Below are 21,107 nucleotides of genomic sequence, written 5' to 3'. Positions count from 1 at the left end.
AAAAAATACATAAAACGCGAATACATACAAGAAATGAATTATTGGTGAAATAAAATTGAGTAAACCAACACATCGGTTACATCCGGTACACCGCTAATGCTAATATGTAATTAACAATCGCTACCACCGACTAGCATACTTCGTCTTCAGCAGTCCAAAAGGCGATTGGAGCGGTGCGCTCCAGAAAGACAGGAAGTGACATCACACGACGGTGTCAAAGTTCACACAACAAAAATAAATGCAAATAAAATTATTGACAATGAAAAAAAAATACATAAAGCGACAAATACATACAAGAAAAGAATTATTGGTGAAATAAAATTGCGTAAACCAACACATCGGTTACATCCGGTACACCGCTAATGCTAATGCTTATATGTAATTAACAATCGCTGCCACCGACTAGCATACCTCGTCCTCAGCGAGGAGCGCGCCAGAAAGACAGGAAGTGACATCACACGGTGTCAAAGTTCACACAACAAAAATAAATGCAAATAAAATAATTGATAATGAAAAAAAATACATAAAGCGGCAAATACATACAATAAAATAATTACTGGTGAAATAAAATTGAGTAAACCAACACATCGGTTACATCCGGTACATCGCTAATGCTAACATCAGCCATGTACCGTTAAACACCCCTAATGCTAACATCAGCCTTCTGTTGTGGCTTACCTCTGCATGGCTTACCACAGGGGTCAGCAACCTGCGGCTCCAGAGCCGCATATAGCTCTTCAACCTCTTTGTTGTGGCTCCCTTTGCAATGATTGAATATTTTTGAACACTCGAGTGGTCGAAAATGCACGTTTTTATAATGAGTTTTTAAAAATCCAACTTTGTGTGTGACATTATAAGCCCGTTTTCTGACAGATGCATTCAATTGAGCTGGTTTTTCTGTGGTAGTTTTGATGAGGGGACTGATCTTAGGTCACAGCTATGTGGATAAGCATCTATTTAGACATGTTTTATTAGCCATTTTAACCAAAACTGTCAACTTTAATTCCCCATTCTTAGCAGCAACAATGGGGACACAGTGAATGCGTTTTATCACTCCGGCGTGCTAAATTCCTTATGTCTGCAGATCACATGCAGCGCTCGGAGGTTTAAAGAGATGCCTGCGTGATGTGTAATCATATCTGCATGAATGTGTCGTTAAGCGGCTTATATTTCATGTTGAGTTTTCCTGCTGTTGACTCCCAAGGATACTCCCTTTCTCCGAGGCTTCAGCAGACTCGACTAATGGATTCCATTTGCTTGACACAGCGTGCCTCGACTCTCGTTTTTTTTTTTTTTTTTTTAATGTTGGAGAGCATCATCAAAGTAAATATAACGTCCTGGGTCCTGAACTACCCATTGGAGTGTTCCATTTGTGTGTCTTAACAGGCAAGTGATGACAGGTATTTCTTTTCTTCAAAGTGTTTATTGTTCATTTGACATATCAAAATAACAAAGAGGAGTATAAACAGCACTTTTTTTTTGTATGGTAAAAAAAAAAAAAAAAAGCGTATATAGAAAAGCGTCAAAGACATCAAAAGTACCACATAAAAAGACATCCTCATATCAGTGTGCAAATAAGTTTATACAGACAGAAACGCTTCCATGAGGCTTCTAGATAAATTATTTAAATAGCATATATGTACACAAATAACTTCAACATCTGAATAATTTATCCAAAAAGGCAGTGAAAAAATACACATAGCACAATATAATTGTTCCTGTTTGGGCTTCTTTTTTTTTTCCCTCCTATAAAAATATTTTATATATGTACAGCACATGATTGATAGTACAGTCTTGCAAAAAAGACCCCCCCAAAAAAACTAATAAAGACAAAAATGTATACTAAGAAAAGTAATTTGTGTCTATTGCTGGCCTCAATGCAAAAAAAAATATTGAGGTAACATTTGTACTTAAAGGATATCCTTTTTTTTTTTTTTTGCACACACAAGTTCAGGCACAACACGGTGAAACGGGGACTGTGAAAATTTAAATTAAATATATAATTAACAAATTAACTTAATTATATATTTAAAATTAAAATTAAAATTAAAATTAAAATTAAAATTAAAATTAAAATTAAAATTTTTTTAAATTTAAATTAAAAAAAGTAATTCAAATATTACATTTAATAGTAATATTAATTTAATATTTAAATTAATATTTAAATTTAAATATATAATTAAGTAACACACACATGGACTAACTTGAACTATTTACATCAAGTTAGACTGTAGACAGTAGACTGACCTTGCTGTTGACTAAGGATGGGCGTTTCATGATTGATTAGTATGATTCGTATGCCCATGTCCACATCTATATCTTTTTGTCCATATCTTCATAAAAAATATCATAGATATATTATCTCTGGGGCCCTGTGCTCTCCTTTTTTTGTGCTTAACCTGAGATGTTCTAATGTTTGGTTATTCCGATAATATATGTACAAGACCTTTAATAATACAGATCTTGATTGACAGTTGGGGGTGAGGGGGGGTGACTGAAAAAAAAATGCCTTCTTTTTAAACACTTCACACATTCACTCAAATCACATTCATAATCTGTGATGTAACAGTCATTCCCAACTATGGTTCCTTTTGAGGAGGGGTTAGAGAAGATACATGCCCCCCGCCCCCCTCCCCGCCTAGCCAAAGAAAGTTCTCATACTGCGTTCTTCATACCAAAAAAAAAAAAAAACGAGTCCACACAGCAGATGTAAAATTAATGCTCAAAGATGAAAAGAAAACTGAAGGAATGTTCCCTTTCATTCTTTCTTCCACAGAAAGATACCAGTAAAGTTCAGGTGTGCAAAGCGATAAATGTGCACCCCCCGAGGGAGAGGTTGGGGGGGGGGGGCAGATTCTTTTGAGCGGAGCCGTGCTCAAAATGGGTGCAGAAATATCATTGAACTTTGCTTTGGCTTTAATAAAGTCTCCTGAGGTCACGTTACCTCACGCTACCGTCGTTGCTCCGATGTGCATTGCTTCAAAACAGGAAGTCGTTCTTCAGACGGGCTTCGTTGTATTATGCATCTGAAAAAAACAAGGATGACATATCAAGTTTTATGTCTTCTAAAATGCTGTATATTTATATTGACTGTATGTTTACGGATCGCCATTTGGTGCGCCTTTTTTAAAACAAAAATATTTGGACAAATATATGAAACATTACAGTGCATTTCTTACATCAATCAAAATATAACTTTCCATTATTTACATTTGTATTCAACTATCTGATCACAAGCTGAAAAGGAGTAGGCTGAAGCAAAAGATTATTAATGCCTACCCCTTTTTGCAAGATATAATTATGTTCATGCCATAGTCTTGTTTTCCCCTGTTATTATTATAATGTAAGATTCATTCACTCATTAATTTTCTACTGCTTATGCTCATGAGGGTTGTGGGGGGGTGCTGGAGCCTATCCCAGCTGTCTTCAGGCGAGAGGCGGGGTACACCCTGGACTGGTCGCCTCATTGTAATATTATTCATTCATTCATTTTCTACCGCTTTTTCCTCACGAGGGTTGCGGGGGTGCTGGAGCCTATCCCAGCTGTCTTCGGGCGAGAGGCGGGGTACACCCTGGACTGGTCCTTTCATTCTAATATTATTCATTCATTCATTCATTCATTCATTCATTTTCTACCGCTTTTTCCTCACGAGGGTCGCAGGGGGTGCTGGAGCCTATCCCAGCTGTCTTCGGGCGAGAGGCGGGGTACACCCTGGACTGGTCGCTTCATTGTAATATTATTCATTCATTCATTCATTTTCTACTGCTTTTTCCTCATGAGTGTCACAGGGGTGCTGGAGCCTATCCCAGCTGTCTTCGGGCGAGAGGCGGGGTACACCTAGGAACTGGTCGCCTCATTGTAATATTATTCATTCATTCATTCATTCATTTTCTACCGCTTTTTCCTCACGAGGGTCGCGAGGGGTGCTGGAGCCTATCCCAGCTGTCTTCGGGCGAGAGGCGGGGTACACCCTGGACTGGTCGCTTCATTGTAATATTATTCATTAATTAATTAAATAATTAATTAATTTATTCATTTTCTACCGCTTTTTCCTCACAAGGGTTGCAGGGGGTGCTGGAGCCTATCCCAGCTGTCTTCGGGCGAGAGGCGGGGTACACCCTGGACTGGTCGCCTCATTGTAATATTATTATTGTTATTATTATTGTTATAATCATTATTACCATTATTATTATTATTATTATCACCATTATTATAATCATCATTAATATTATTTTCATCATTATAGTTGTAACAATTTTTTGAATTTTTTTTAATTATTTAATTTTCCAGACTTCATTGCTTCTTGTAGAGTGCTGTATCATTCCATCTGTTGTTTTCTGAAATCCACAGTATTTATGCTTTTATTGTCAATTTATTAGCCCCCCCCCCCAAGTGTAACATTTACATATCATTTTCTGGATTGCATGTGTCTAATCTTTAAAAAAAAACATTAAAAAACAAGAACTTACCTCTACATTCATATTTAAGGTCGGAGAAGTAAACCATCTCCTGAGAGAAGACGTACAAGCCCAGTCGTCCCCCAGCGTAGGTTTTGTCAAAGATGTTTCCAGAGTCGGCCATGATTCTTTTTCCCTCATACATCACCACTCTGAAAAACAAAACATCATGTTTTAAATGCTTTAAAATCCTTTAAAAACCCAAATGTAAAAATTCTAATGAAGTCATGAGAACGTACCTAATAAGTCCACTCTTTGGTCTATGGGTAAGGTGCCATCTGTAGGCGGTGAAGTCCTTCCACCCGATGTTCTTAGGGTCGTGCCACAGTGTGCGTACCTGCAAAATCGTGACAAACGTTCAAACTTTAAAGTTCCCCTCTTACATAAAATTGCATATTTAATGATGTAATTACAGTATGTGTCCCTAGAGCAGTGGTCTCAAACATGCGGCCCGCGGGCCAAATGTGGCCCGCAGGACACTACTTTGAGGCCCCCGCCTTGATATGAAAATTTAATGTTAGTGCGGCCCCGCGCAAGTTTGATATGGATGCTGTATGGTATCATGTACCCAGAAAAAATTATTACGTTTGATTAATGTTCATGTTAAAGGTTAAATAACTGTTAATAGTTATCCTCCCTATACGTGTGGAAGTGGTAAGTTTTTGGGTATTTAAGTTGAAAGGAAATAACCCCCAGGTAAATTGAGTTTGAGACCCCTGCCCTAGAGCCTGTTTAAAAACCAGCAAACGTCTATAAATCTGTGTGGCGGTCGGTATAACCAGGCTTCGCTACACATCTTAAAAAATCAGTCAATCAGCTGAATCAGCTTCCGCGACCAGACTAACCTAGCATGATTTTGCTATTAAAATGCGACTGAAATGTTAGCGTTGTTAGCAACTGTTCCACTCCACAGTTGTGCTTAGCATTAACGCTACTGATGCGTTAACGCTACTTGACCTCTGCTCACCTGCCCAGGTGTGTCTCCGGTATGCCACAGGGCGTTCCTCAGGTGCTCACCAGGCCCAGTGGTAGAGTTAACCACTTTGATTGACAGCCCTGAGTAGCCCTGAGCCCTCGTTGGAGTGTGAGACCAGTAAGTCTGCGTGATCTGTTTCCACATGACCGTGTAGAATCGAGAGCTGGACTGGTAGCCGAACACAAAACCGGCGTAGTCGTCATCGCGATCTGTGTTGATGAAGAACGTTCCACTGAAGTCCACGGCACTGAACTCATCAAAACCTGGTTTCGGATTGGAGATGGTTTAGAATTTGATCGTAACGTGTACGAGCGGAGATGTGCGTCGATGTTTTCGTACCAACAGCAATGCCCGGGTCGCAGTTGACAGTCTGAACCAACTCCTTGCCTTGATGTCTGACCACCCAGTTGGGATCAATTTGGGAGGTGCCTTTAGGATCCAAAGGAACCATCTGGAATCTGCGGAAGTCGGTTTCACTGATAGCAAAGTTCTCCGGACAAACGTCATAAATGTCCAGGACGTTGTCTTGGTCGAAATCGTCTTTACAGACATCGCCTCGGCCATCGCCTAAGAAAAGGATATCCGATATATAACATGACATGGCGGTCTTGACAAAACTGTACGAGCGGTAGAATTGACTCACCGTCAGAGTCCAGCTGATCCGGGTTAAACGCCAACCGGCAGTTGTCCTTGTCATCGGGAACGCCGTCATTGTCGTCATCGTGGTCACAGGCGTCGCCTTTGCCGTCCTTGTCGTGGTCAGCTTGGTTAGCGTTCGGGATGTAAGGACAATTGTCCAAATTGTTCTGGTGGCCGTCCTCGTCAATGTCCTGGTTGTTGTCGCATTTGTCTCCCACGAGATCTGAGTCCGAGTCGATCTGCGTGAGAGAGAGAGAGAGGAGAATTTTTTCGTTTTATGAGTTCGGAGACTCTGAAAAGAACTCTTGTTGCTTGTTCTTGTTTTCGTGGCTTTGGTATGAGAAGCGATGCTATGGATTGGAATCTAAAAGCAGAGCCTTGTGTTGAGGTATGTAAGCTAGGGCTAAACCGTAAATCATATTTGCTTCAAATAGATAACACATTCCTTTTTTTTTTTGTTATTGCCGCCGGGCGAATCATCCATTGTTAGCTAGCCTCGCACTGTTCTATGCTGAGAAATTACTATTATAAGCTCCATATTGTCCATAGTGGGTCAACTACTAAGCATTTTAGGATCAATTATGAAACCCAAGCAGCTGCACGGTGATCGAGTGGTTAGCGCGGAGGCCTCACAACTAGGAGACCCGAGTTCAATTCCACCCTCGACCCTCTTTTCTCCGGGTACTCCAGTTTCCTCCCACATTCCAAAAACATGCTAGGTTAATTAGCGACTCCAAATTGTCCATAGGTATGAATGTGAGTGTGAATGGTTGTTTGTCTATATGTGCCCTGTGATTGGCTGGCCACCAGTACAGGGTGTACCTCGCCTCTTGCCCGAAGACAGCTGGGATAGGCTCCAGCACCCCCGTGACGTTTGGGAGGATAAGCGGTAGAAAATGAATGAATGATTGATTCATGGCTGCACGGTGAAAAGTGGTTAGCGCGCAGGCCTCACAGCTAAGAGACCCAAGTTCAATTCCACCCTCTATGTGGAGTTTGCATGTTCCTCCCACATTCCAAAAACATGCTAGGTTAATTAGCGACTCCAAATTGTCCATAGGTATGAATGTGAGTGTGAATGGTTGTTTGTCTATATGTGCCCTGTGATTGGCTGGCCACCAGTCCGGGGTGTTCCTCTTGCCAGAAGACAGCTGGGATAGGCTCCAGCAACCCCCGTGAGGATAAGCAGTAGAAAATGAATGAATGATTTTTCGCAAGGGTTGCACAACGGACTAGTGGTTAGTGCGTAGACTTCACAGCTAGGAGACCCGAGTTCGATTCCACTGTTGGCCATCTCTGTGTGGAGTTTGCACGTTCTCCCCGTGCATGGGTAGGTTTTCTACGGTTTCCTCCCACATTCCCAAAACATGCTAGGTTAATTAGCGACTCCAAATTGTCCATAGGTATGAATGTGAGTGTGAATGGTTGTTTGTCTATATGTGTGCCCTGTGATTGGCTGGCCACCAGTCCAGGGTGTACCTCGCCTGGGATGGGCTCCAGCAACCCCCATGAGGATAAGCAGTATAAAATGAATGAATGAAAACCAACCTTACCTGATCAGGGTTGTGCTCCAGAGGGCAGTTATCACAGTGGTCTCCCACTCCGTCCCTGTCTGTATCCCTCTGATCCACATTGTAAACATATGGGCAGTTGTCATTCTCATTCAGAATGCCTGTTGAGTTGAAACGCATACTTATATTAGCCTGGGGGACCGAGTGAAGGTTTAAAGAGCAGGAGAAGGGGGGGGGTTATGAAACAAAATAACACTGTCTCTTACCATCGCCATCAATGTCCACAGCACAGGCATCTCCCTCTCCGTTATTATCAGTGTCAGTCTGGTCAGTGTTGGCCTCAAACACGCAGTTGTCACAGCTGTCGCCAACATCGTCCCTGTCTGCATCATACTGGCCGGGATTGTACACTCGTGGGCAGTTGTCCTAAATAAGAAAAAATGCAATGCGGTTATTGTAAATGTTGCAGTTAATGCTTTTATTAAATTAAGTGCAGAATCTCTAGCCGCTTTATCTACCTCTGCATACGCTTTAAAATATTACTAGAGGTACTGAACTGTTGGTGTGAAACCCATGTTACACTAGTTTACAATAAAGTCATCAGTTTTGTTAAGGCTGGCTGAGAGATTTGTTAGTATTACAACATTGGTTCTGCCATGTTGTGCAATATTCATTCATTCATTTTCTACCGCTTGGCCTAACGAGGGTCACAGGGGGGTGCTGGAGCCTATCCCAGCTGTGTTTGAGCGAGAGGCCGGGTACACCCTGGACTGGCCGCCAGCCAATCACAGGGCACATATAGACAAACAACCATTCACACTCACATTCATACCTATGGACAATTTGGAGTCGCTAATTAACCTAGCATGTTTTTGGAATGTGGGAGGAAACCGGAGTACCCGGAGAAAACCTACACGGGGAGAATTATTATATTATAAATTATTATTAATAATAAATTGTTATATATATAATTATATTATTATATATAATTATTATTATAAATATTGTTAATAAAAATTGCAAAAATGTGTTTAGGAGAATTTTTATATTATTAATTATTATTAATTATTATAAAAATATAATATAAATTAGTATTATTAATAATAATAAATTATTATATTATATATATAATATATAATTATATTATTATATATAATATTATTATAAATATTGTTAATAAAATTGGTAAAATGTGTTTAGGAGAATTATTATATTATTAATTATTATAATAATATAATATAAATTATTATTATATTATATATAATATATAATTATATTATTATATATAATAATTATTATTATAAATATTGTTAATAAAAATGGCAAAAGTGTGTTTAGGAGAATTATTATATCATAAATTATTATTAATTATTACAATAATATAATATTAATTATTATTATTATTATTAAATTAAATAATATATATTATTATTAGATATAATTATTATTATTATAAATATTGTTCATAAAAATTGCAAAAATTTGTTTAAAGGGTGTTAAGTCTGTTAGGATAACTCACTCTATCATCAGGGATACCATCGTTGTCATCATCGTGGTCACATTCATCACCAAGGCCATCCTTGTCATGATCTTCCTGACCAGAGTTGGGAAGGTTGGGGCAGTTATCCTACGTAAGAAAAAAAAAAGTTGATGTTAGATTGATGGATAGTCGTGGAATCGGATGTTTTGGATATCTGTCCAGTCCATGTCGGCTACCTTTTTGCAGTGGTAGGTTGCATTCGCCACACACAACAGATCCGAGTTGGGCCATCCATCCAGGTCAGTGTCTTCTCCGCAGATATGTCCATTCCCAGCATACCCTGGCTTGCACTCACAGCGGAACATGGACTCGGAGAAGACGCCCAAGTAGATGCAGTTGGCGTTTTTGTTGCAGTTGTGGCTACCATCCAGGCAAGGGTTACGTGGTTTGCAAACCTGGAAATAAAACATTCCAGAGAAGTTAACACAACAGAATCATTCCCACTTTTTCCATTCATTCTCGGAGTAATAATTCAAACCTGTTTTTTAGCCGTCGCTTGTTCCACTCCCCTTCCGAAAGGCTGAGGACCGGAGTAACGTGCAGGGCAAGGCAGGCAATTGTAACCTGGCTCGGTGTTCTCACAGCGATGGATTCCGTTTTGTGTGTGGCAAGCGTCGGGGACTTCTTTACACTCATCGATGTCTTTGCAGGTGACGCCGTTTCCGGTGTAGCCGATTGGACACTTGCCACACTTGAACGAGCCATCTGGGAAGCTGGTACACTTGGAGCCAGGGAAGCACGGATTGGAGAGGCAACCATCTGCAGAGAGAAGAATGTGTTGGTATCACATGACAAGTGCAGTACTGAACTGTATATAAGACGTCTATAAGTCATCTAATACCGTATTTTCCGGACTATAAGTCGCACTTTTTTTCATAGGTTGGCTGTTCCTGCGACTACTCCAGAGTGACTTATAAATGAAAAAACTGGACACCTTTTCTAGTTCATGTTTATTTTTTGTGTAGCTGAATAACCATTGTGTTAGCATATCTTACACCTATTCAGCCTGTTCGATTCCTTTATTAATGTTAGAACTTGCCTTCCAAGAGGACGTAATGTCTGTTTTGGTCAAGTAGTGAAATAAATTACCCGCAAAAAATGCGACTTATGTATGTTTTTTTCTACCTAATTATGCATTTTTGGCCTTGTGCGACTTATACTCCAGTGCGACTTATGTATGTTTTTTTTCTACCTAATTATGCGTTTTTGGCATTGTGCGACTTATACCCCGGAGCGACTTACAGTCCAGAAAATAACTTTTTTTCTACCTAATTATGCATTTTGGGCTTTGTGCGACTTATACTCTGGTGCGACTTATGTATGTTTTTTTCGACCTAATTATGCATTTTTGGCCTTGTGCGACTTATGTATGTTTTTTTCTACCTAATTATGCGTTTTTGGCATTGTGCGACTTATACTCCGGAGCGACTTATGTATTTTTTTTCTACCTAATTATGCATTTTTGGCCTTATGCGACTTATACTCCAGTGCGACTTATGTATGTTTTTTTCTACCTAATTATGCGTTTTTGGCATTGTGCGACTTATAGTCCAGAAAATAACTTTTTTTCTACCTAATAATGCATTTTGGGCTTTGTGCGACTTATGTATGTTTTTTTCTACCTAATTATGCATTTTTGGCATTGAGCGACTTATACTCCGGAGCGACTTATGTATTTTTTTCTACCTAATTATGCATTTTTGGCCTTATGCGACTTATACTCCAGTGCGACTTATGTATGTTTTTTTCTACCTAATTATGCGTTTTTGGCATTGTGCGACTTATAGTCCAGAAAATAACTTTTTTTCTACCTAATAATGCATTTTGGGCTTTGTGCGACTTATGTATGTTTTTTTCTACCTAATTATGCATTTTTGGCCTTATGCGACTTATACTCCAGTGCGACTTATGTATGTTTTTTTCTACCTAATTATGCGTTTTTGGCATTGTGCGACTTATAGTCCAGAAAATAACTTTTTTCTACCTAATAATGCATTTTGGGCTTTGTGCGACTTATGTATGTTTTTTTCTACCTAATTATGCATTTTTGGCATTGTGCGACTTATACTCCGGAGCGACTTATAGTCCAGAAAATAACTTTTTTTCTACCTAATTATGCATTTTTGGCCTTGTGCGACTTATACTCCGGTGCGACTTATGTATGTTTTTTTCTACCTAATTATGCATTTTTGGCCTTGTGCGACTTATACTCCAGTGCGACTTATGTATGTTTTTTTTCTACCTAATTATGCGTTTTTGGCATTGTGCGACTTATACCCCGGAGCGACTTACAGTCCAGAAAATAACTTTTTTTCTACCTAATTATGCATTTTGGGCTTTGTGCGACTTATACTCTGGTGCGACTTATGTATGTTTTTTTCGACCTAATTATGCATTTTTGGCCTTGTGCGACTTATGTATGTTTTTTTCTACCTAATTATGCGTTTTTGGCATTGTGCGACTTATACTCCGGAGCGACTTATGTATTTTTTTTCTACCTAATTATGCATTTTTGGCCTTATGCGACTTATACTCCAGTGCGACTTATGTATGTTTTTTTCTACCTAATTATGCGTTTTTGGCATTGTGCGACTTATAGTCCAGAAAATAACTTTTTTTCTACCTAATAATGCATTTTGGGCTTTGTGCGACTTATGTATGTTTTTTTCTACCTAATTATGCATTTTTGGCATTGAGCGACTTATACTCCGGAGCGACTTATGTATTTTTTTCTACCTAATTATGCATTTTTGGCCTTATGCGACTTATACTCCAGTGCGACTTATGTATGTTTTTTTCTACCTAATTATGCGTTTTTGGCATTGTGCGACTTATAGTCCAGAAAATAACTTTTTTTCTACCTAATAATGCATTTTGGGCTTTGTGCGACTTATGTATGTTTTTTTCTACCTAATTATGCATTTTTGGCCTTATGCGACTTATACTCCAGTGCGACTTATGTATGTTTTTTTCTACCTAATTATGCGTTTTTGGCATTGTGCGACTTATAGTCCAGAAAATAACTTTTTTCTACCTAATAATGCATTTTGGGCTTTGTGCGACTTATGTATGTTTTTTTCTACCTAATTATGCATTTTTGGCATTGTGCGACTTATACTCCGGAGCGACTTATAGTCCAGAAAATAACTTTTTTTCTACCTAATTATGCATTTTTGGCCTTGTGCGACTTATACTCCGGTGCGACTTATGTATGTTTTTTTCTACCTAATTATGCATTTTTGGCCTTGTGCGACTTATACTCCAGTGCGACTTATGTATGTTTTTTTTCTACCTAATTATGCGTTTTTGGCATTGTGCGACTTATACCCCGGAGCGACTTACAGTCCAGAAAATAACTTTTTTTCTACCTAATTATGCATTTTGGGCTTTGTGCGACTTATACTCTGGTGCGACTTATGTATGTTTTTTTCGACCTAATTATGCATTTTTGGCCTTGTGCGACTTATGTATGTTTTTTTCTACCTAATTATGCGTTTTTGGCATTGTGCGACTTATACTCCGGAGCGACTTATGTATTTTTTTTCTACCTAATTATGCATTTTTGGCCTTATGCGACTTATACTCCAGTGCGACTTATGTATGTTTTTTTCTACCTAATTATGCGTTTTTGGCATTGTGCGACTTATAGTCCAGAAAATAACTTTTTTTCTACCTAATAATGCATTTTGGGCTTTGTGCGACTTATGTATGTTTTTTTCTACCTAATTATGCATTTTTGGCATTGAGCGACTTATACTCCGGAGCGACTTATGTATTTTTTTTCTACCTAATTATGCATTTTTGGCCTTATGCGACTTATACTCCAGTGCGACTTATGTATGTTTTTTTCTACCTAATTATGCGTTTTTGGCATTGTGCGACTTATAGTCCAGAAAATAACTTTTTTTCTACCTAATAATGCATTTTGGGCTTTGTGCGACTTATGTATGTTTTTTTCTACCTAATTATGCATTTTTGGCCTTATGCGACTTATACTCCAGTGCGACTTATGTATGTTTTTTTCTACCTAATTATGCGTTTTTGGCATTGTGCGACTTATAGTCCAGAAAATAACTTTTTTCTACCTAATAATGCATTTTGGGCTTTGTGCGACTTATGTATGTTTTTTTCTACCTAATTATGCATTTTTGGCATTGTGCGACTTATACTCCGGAGCGACTTATAGTCCAGAAAATAACTTTTTTTCTACCTAATTATGCATTTTTGGCCTTGTGCGACTTATACTCCGGTGCGACTTATGTATGTTTTTTTCTACCTAATTATGCATTTTTGGCCTTGTGCGACTTATACTCCAAAGCGACTTATCCAGAAAATACGGTAATTGTTGTCTAGAAATTGATACATGCAAACAAGCTTTTCTTCCTGTCACACACACCAGAAAGAAAAAGGGTCATTCTGTCTTTTTTTTGTCCATGTGTCCAAAGAGTGTTTGTCTTATATTCAGCGTTGTCTTACATTTAAGGTAGTTGACTAATATCTTACCAATGGGACAATCTTGCTTGTTGCACAATTGAGACATGCTGGTTTCCCCAACACAATCCTTTCCTCCGTATTTGGGAACAGGATCGGAACAGAGACGTGTGCGGGTCTGGATGCCTCCATTACACGTAACTGTGCAAGTGTCCCATGGCGACCATGGTCCCCAACCTCCATCAACTGAAAGATCGACAGGAAGTTAGTATTTTTTAAATTAAAATGTAGTTTTGATGATGGGATTGAGCTTACTAGGACAAGGTGACTTGTGGCAGATTTCAGTCTGCCGTCCTTCTCCTTGGCATTCCATGCCTCCCATCTGCGGTGTGGGGGAATTGCAAAGGCGGATTCGGGTGATGACCCCTTCCCCGCAGGTCACAGAGCATGAGGACCAGGGAGACCAATGGCTCCAACCTCCGTCTTGTTTGACTGTGAGTGGCAGACACAACATTCAGTCCTCCCATCCTCAAATAGCAGACTAAGAATAACTTCAGTTGGACTTACAGCGTTTGTCGCATTCTTGAGGGAAGCAGTCTCGGGTTTGGACTGAGGTTCCCTCGCAGTTGCTGTTGATGCGATCGCAGGAACGTCCGCGCTGCTGGATGCCCCGACCGCATGTTACGGAGCACTGGGTCCACTGAGACCAAGAGGACCAGTCATCTTCTGCGGAGTCACTTGCTGTAAGAGGAGATGTGGTTAAAGCATGGCATTTTGGTAATGGTAATGGTAATGGTTTAATTTCATTTGAACATGCATCAGATTACAATTGAATGCATCACATAATCAGTTCACAGTTCCACATGTCCAAAAGGAGTAGGAATACACAAAGTTTATTAAATCCTACCCCTCCATCTGGTACTTTTACAATCAGTAACTGTTACATTTGTTCACTTCCTGCTTTCCTAATATAATTTTAATTTATTCAATTGTATTTTTTTAATTTAAAAAAAAAATGTTTTTAATTTTTTTACATTTTTTAATGGTTTAATTTCATTTGAACATGCATCAGATTACAATTGAATGCATCACATAATCAGTTCACAGTTCCACATGTCCAAAAGGAGTAGGAAGAAGCAAAGCTTATTAAATCCTACCCCTCCATCTGGTACTTTTACAATCAGTAACTGTTACATTTGTTCGCTTCCTGCTTTCCTAATATAATTTTAATTTATTTAATTGTATTTTTTTAATTAAAAAAAAATGTTTTTAATTTTTTTACATTTTTTAATGGTTTAATTTCATTTGAACATGCATCAGATTACAATTGAATGCATCACATAATCAGTTCACAGTTCCACATGTCCAAAAGGAGTAGGAAGAAGCAAAGCTTATTAAATCCTACCCCTCCATCTGGTACTTTTACAATCAGTAACTGTTACATTTGTTCACTTCCTGCTTTCCTAATATAATTTCTATTTTTTTATAAGTTTTTTTTTCTTTTTTTATTTTATTAAAAAACAAAATTTGTTTTGAATTTTTTAAATTAAAAAAATAATCATTTTTAATGGTTTTATTTCATTTGTTCAAATGCTATGGCTTTTTAACGTAGTCCTAGCATATAAGTGTTTCAAATGTAGTTCTTCCCTGAGATCATATTTTCTCCTCTCTTGGTTATTTTTAGCCTTATGCATTATTTTAGCTGTTTGAAGATGAACTATATCAGCAAGTTGAAGTATTTGTGATTTTAGAAATAAGGAGTTAGTATGTTCTCTGTAGGCGGCAAGATGAATTATCCTTACTGACCTTTTTTGCAGTATATTTAGCGAGTGAAGATTGGTTTTATAGTTATCACTATTTTATTAAAAATAAAAATAAAGAAAGCAGGCTTCACTACACATCTTAAAATGAAGCCAGTGACAGTGATGTTAGCACTGTAGCTCACTTTGCTGTGATAAATGCGTAAAAAGTGGATAAAGTAAATGAGTGATTCCCAAAGTGTGGGCCGCGGCTGCCTAGTGGGCTGTGGTGGTACTGCAGGTGGGCCATGAGAGGTCATTAAAAATATGATTTTTATTTTTATTTTTATTTTTATTTTTATTTTTATTTTTATTTTTATTTTTATTTTTATTTTTATTTTTATTTTTATTTTTGTTTTTGCAGAGAAGTATTGGATGACATTTTTAGGTAATTGGTTATTTTTAGCCTTATGCATTATTTTAGCTGTTAGCTGCTGACACAAAATACAAATTTAAAGACAAAAACTTACGATTGCCGCAACGTGGGCAGCACTCTCCCTCTGGCACGGTGCCGTTGGCACAGGGAATCAGAGGGCAGGAGATTTTTCGACATACAGTGGCAGAGTTCTAAATGGAGGCACAGTCGCATTAGTACAAGAATAATAGAGCTGGCTTCCATTTTGTTCTTGCGAGGACTAATTGCCATCTTGTACAAGAGTGTGATTGTTATCAGGAGCTTCATTCACACTCTTGCTTTGTTGAACCGGACAAAAAATAATGACACATTCCATGCAGGGAAATATTCCCAAATGCTGCGATTGTTTGTTTCCGAGAAGCTTCACGTTGTGTTTGGCATCCACGGAAGGAAACACAGGTGTTCATTCACTTACCTGGCAGGTACACTCAGTGCAGTCATCCACCGTCCATTCGTCTTTGTCCTTGTATACGATCCCGTTGTGGGTGCATACACTGTTGTGGTTTTTGATTTGACTTTGAATCTCGGCGCTGACCTCAGACTGCAGAGGAAAAGAGGACCGGAGTGAGGAAAGAAGAAGGGGGGAGAGGGGGGGGGTCCAAGGATGGAAAACATTCACTTTGCCAACGTTCCAGTACAAATGAATCACCAGCCGACATAATGATTAAGACATTGCTTGACTCTAGTGAGCAAATATAACTAACATATTTGTGGAACCACATGGGTCTCATTAGGGGGCTTGGCTGAGGGGGGGACGCCATGACAGCAGCGACAAGTGGCAAAGAGAATGTGCTAACTTCGGCGCGGACAGGATGTGATGAAAGGCTTACCACTTTACGAATCTCGTTGGAGAGATGCTTAACCACGACGCCGAGTCCCCGCAGCTCCTTGAACATGCCTGCGATGTCCTCGCAAGAGAGGCCGCAGAAAGACTGCATATCTGAACGTGGAAAAAACCAGAAACCGGTTCTTGACCTTTTCCTCTTAAAGTGAAAATGACGCACATTTTGGGTTCCCTACCTTTGGTTTTGTGGCCGGTGTAATCAGTCCTAATGGCCGGACTGGAACCGTTCACTGGGTTTTCCAGAGTGAGGACATCGGTCAAAGTTGCTGCAAGGAAATAGCAGTACAGTTGAATTCATTTATTTGTTTTCTACCGCTGCTGGAGCCTATCCCAGGTGTCTTTGTGCGAGCCAATCACAGGGCACATATAGACAAACCACATTCATACCTATGGACAATTTGGAGTCGACAATTAACCTAGCATGTTTTTGGAAATCTGGAGGAAACCGGAGTACCTGGAAAAAACCCACGCATGCACAGGAAGAACATGCAAACTCCACAAAGGGTGGAATTGAACGACTTGAACCCGTATTTTCCGGACTATAAGTAGCAGTTTTTTTCATAGGTTGGCTGTTCCTGCGACTTATACTCCAGAGCGACTTATAAATGAAAAAACTGTTGAAAAAAATAAATTACCCGCAAAAAATGCGGAACGACTTATGTAAGTTTTTTTCTACCTAATTATGCATTTTTGTAGTTTCAATTCAAGTAGTTTGTTAAATAAATTGTACGCAAAAAATGCGACTTATGCAACAAATAACTTTTTTTGCACCTAATTATGCATTTTGGGCTTTGTGCGACTTATACTCCAGTGCGACTTATGTATGTTTTTTTCTACCTAATTATGCATTTTTGTAGTTTCAATTCAAGTAGTTTGTTAAATAAATTGTCCGCAAAAAATGTGACTTATGCAACAAATAACTTTTTTTTGCACCTAATTATGCATTTTGGGCTTTGTGCGACTTATATTCCAGTGCGACTTATGTATGTTTTTTTCTACCTAATTATGCATTTTTGTAGTTTCAATTCAAGTAGTTTGTTAAATAAATTGTCCGCAAAAAATGTGACTTATGCAACAAATAACTTTTTTTGCACCTAATTATGCATTTTGGGCTTTGTGCGACTTATATTCCAGTGCGACTTATGTATGTTTTTTTCTACCTAATTATGCATTTTTGTAGTTTCAATTCAAATACTTTGTTAAATAAATTGTCCGCAAAAAATGCGACTTATGCAACAAATAACTTTTTTTGCACCTAATTATGCATTTTGGGCTTTGTGCGACTTATACTCCAGTGCGACTTATGTATGTTTTTTTCTACCTAATTATGCATTTTTGTAGTTTCAATTCAAGTAGTTTGTTAAATAAATTGTCCGCAAAAAATGTGACTTATGCAACAAATAACTTTTTTTGCACCTAATTATGCATTTTGGGCTTTGTGCGACTTATATTCCAGTGCGACTTATGTAAGTTTTTTTCTACCTAATTATGCATTTTTGTAGTTTCAATTCAAGTAGTTTGTTAAATAAATTGTCCGCAAAAAATGCGACTTATGCAACAAATAACTTTTTTTGCACCTAATTATGCATTTTGGGCTTTGTGCGACTTATATTCCAGTGCGACTTATGTATGTTTTTTCTAACTAATTATGCGTTTTTGGCCTTGTGCGACTTATAAATGAAAAAACTGTTGAAAAAAATAAATTACCCGCAAAAAATGCGACTTATACTCCAGTGCGACTTATGTATGTTTTTTTCTAACTAATTATGCATTTTTGGCATTGTGTGACTTATATTCCGGAGCGACTTATAGTCCAGAAAATAACTTTTTTTCTACCTAATTATGCATATTTGGCCTTGTGCGACTTATGCATGTTTTTTTCTACCTAATTATGCATTTTTGGCCTTGTGCGACTTATACTCCAGAGCAACTTATAAATGAAAAAACTGTTAAAAAAAAAAATTACCCGCAAAAAATGCGACTTATACTCCAGTGCGACTTATGTATGTTTTTTTCTAACTAATTATGTGTTTTTGGCATTGTGCGACTTATACTCCAGTGTGACTTATGTATGTTTTTTTCTACCTAATTATGCATTTTTGGCCTTGTGTGATATATAAATGAAAAAACTGTTTATGTCACATAAACACTGGACACCTTTTCTGTTCATGTTTATTTTTTGTGTAGCTGAATAACCATTGTGTTGGGAATTGTACCCGGGTCTCCTAGCTGCGAGGTCTGCCCGCTAACCACTCATCCACTGTGCAGTTGCAGTTGTGCAAATTGCAAATGATGTGCAATACTGTCATGTGGACTTTGTTTATTGCATTTTCTAAGCTGTTTTTATTCTTATATTATCATTTATTTAACTTTTTTTACATCATTGGAATTTTTATGATTATTTTATACATATATCATGTTTACATTTGCTGTGTACTTTTATTTTTTTTTCAATAAAACAAATTCCGCTGTCCCTCCACACCAATCGGGTGCATAAAATATTAATATAACATAACATTTATGTTATTATAATAGCCTTTATACTATGATATGCATTGTTTTCTCAATTTTTTTTAGTTTCAAGCTAAACACTGGACCGTTTGACCGTTTAAACGTACCTCCAGTTTGGCATCCCTTATTTCTCAGGATGGTCTCCAGAGACGTCCCAAAGACGAACCTCACATTCTGAAGCACTCCCTGAAGAAAGATAGCATTATTACATATGAAATCCAAAGCCAGGTGTTTTAATAAATCCTTACCATAAATTTCTCCCTTGCGGCTCCCTTCCCAATCCTGAGCCTGGAGGTGTCCGCCAGTTCCAGGGACAACACATTCTGGATGGACTCATCCATCTCGGACACATTAATCTCCTCACAGCCCACAAAAAGCTTCACACGGTCATCCTGGACGAAGAGCGTGATGTTCTTCCAGTGTCCTGTGGCCAAGTGGGCTTCTTCGATGGACACCAGCTGCTGATGGTTGCCGGTGGAGTAGAAGACATCCAACGAATTGGCTTTGCCGTTGGAGATGATCTCAAACACCGGACCCGATCCATCTTTCTTCTCTATGGTCAGAAGGCTTCCTCGGTTCTTCCTGGATTGCTTCAGGTTCACCAGGAGAATGAAGCCCCTCTCGGATTGGATGGAGTCAATGAGGTCCCCGAAAGAGTTGTCAGGAACCGGGGGGATTAAGTCTGCGTTGAGGACCTTGTACGCCGGGCTGTAAGGGTCAGCGCCTTTGACCAGAGTCACCCCGTTGTGTCGTTTGTTGACTCGCACCAGATCGAATAAGTCATACACGCTGTTGTCATCACGAGTCTCTGCGCCACAAACATAAACGTCCCATTGAAATATTCCTTAAATATAATAATAAAATTATTATTATTATTTTTGCATGCTCACCTGCCAATGTCGCACCCTCACACCTCCAAAGCATCAACAGCAGAAAGATGCTCCACAGCATCATCTCCTTTTTTCCAGTTAAAGCTATATTTCACACAAAAAGTGTACATTTTACACCATTACATGCTAACCATGCTAACCGTAAAACATATTCATCGATTAAAAGATTACCTTCAAAGAGAAAATTCCTCCAAAAATGACAAAAGGTCGCCCTAATGTGATGTTTTATCCTCTTCAAGACGCAGGATTCACAACTTTAGAGTTGTTCTCTCCTGTGTTTTTTTATTCCGATGGAGGCTCAAAAACGTTGGATTCCACTGACAAGCCGAGAGGAGGGAAGCGCTATTTGAAGAGTTGAGAGACATTCCTGAGGTGCAGGCTCGACCAATGGGAAGCCAGAGAAGCACACTTGGGGGCGGAACCTTGGCCCGCTTACCTCACACAGCAGTCGCAGTCATATCCGAGACGCGCACAAAAATGCATTTCCATCAGAGGACAAATATTCCATACCAAAGGGGACGTTTCCGGTCAAATAAAAAGCTTAATCACTCGGTAAATACTAGTTTTAGGAAATGTTATTTTCTAGGACAATGTGTGCAGATTTTTTTTTATGACTCCGAATTACCTTAAAAGTCTATTTGCCTTTATCATCATTGGTTATGATTATTATTCGAGTAATATACAAATCAAACAATATCTTCCGTAATTATATGTTTAAAAATAGCAGCTCATATATTTGTAGACTGTGTACAATTAAAGGCGTTTCACAGTGTGTAATTTCTAATGTGGCCACTAGGGGACTCACTGAGTAAGCCAGTGAGAGTCCTGTGTACCTCATATTGTAGGAGCAGTACTATACTATATTATACTATACTATACAGCAGGGGCCCTAAGATACACTTTGGCGTGTATTTTCATGTTTTTGTTATGTCTCTGAATTAAAGTAGCTTATTTTATTATTTTTACTATTACTATTACTTATTTTTTTCATTATTTTTTAAGAACATAAAAAAATATATAAATATCACAATATATAGTATTTTAAAAATAGTACAGAAAAAAATATTATTATTTGTAAATTTTTTTATTATTT

The 21,107-nt window shown here is 38.4% G+C and overlaps 1 protein-coding gene across 1 annotated transcript; it reads right to left on the bottom strand.

The window, feature by feature from the left end:
* Window positions 1-1,494: 1,494 nt before the first annotated feature.
* On the bottom strand, window positions 1,495-20,351 carry thbs1a (thrombospondin 1a). The gene is made up of 22 exons (XM_058091194.2): window positions 20,186-20,351; window positions 20,015-20,098; window positions 19,373-19,932; window positions 19,232-19,310; window positions 16,790-16,879; window positions 16,600-16,709; window positions 16,185-16,310; window positions 15,825-15,921; window positions 14,123-14,296; window positions 13,871-14,047; window positions 13,628-13,801; window positions 9,603-9,883; window positions 9,301-9,519; window positions 9,104-9,211; window positions 7,851-8,010; window positions 7,627-7,745; window positions 6,078-6,312; window positions 5,774-6,001; window positions 5,426-5,697; window positions 4,698-4,795; window positions 4,471-4,610; window positions 1,495-3,026 (listed from the first exon to the last, which is right to left on the bottom strand). The coding sequence occupies exons 2-22, from the start codon at window positions 20,076-20,078 to the stop codon at window positions 3,019-3,021; spliced, it is 3,519 nt and encodes a 1,172-aa protein (XP_057947177.2). The 5' UTR covers window positions 20,079-20,098; window positions 20,186-20,351; the 3' UTR covers window positions 1,495-3,018.
* Window positions 20,352-21,107: the final 756 nt, after the last annotated feature.

This window comes from Doryrhamphus excisus, linkage group LG14 (assembly GCF_037039965.1).
Source record: "Doryrhamphus excisus strain RoL-2023G ecotype Guam linkage group LG14, RoL_Dexc_Guam_v1.1, whole genome shotgun sequence".
Classification (NCBI taxonomy): Eukaryota; Metazoa; Chordata; class Actinopteri; order Syngnathiformes; family Syngnathidae; genus Doryrhamphus; species Doryrhamphus excisus.
Note: the sequence above shows the minus strand (reverse complement) of the source record. Positions and strands in the feature narration are given on the sequence as shown.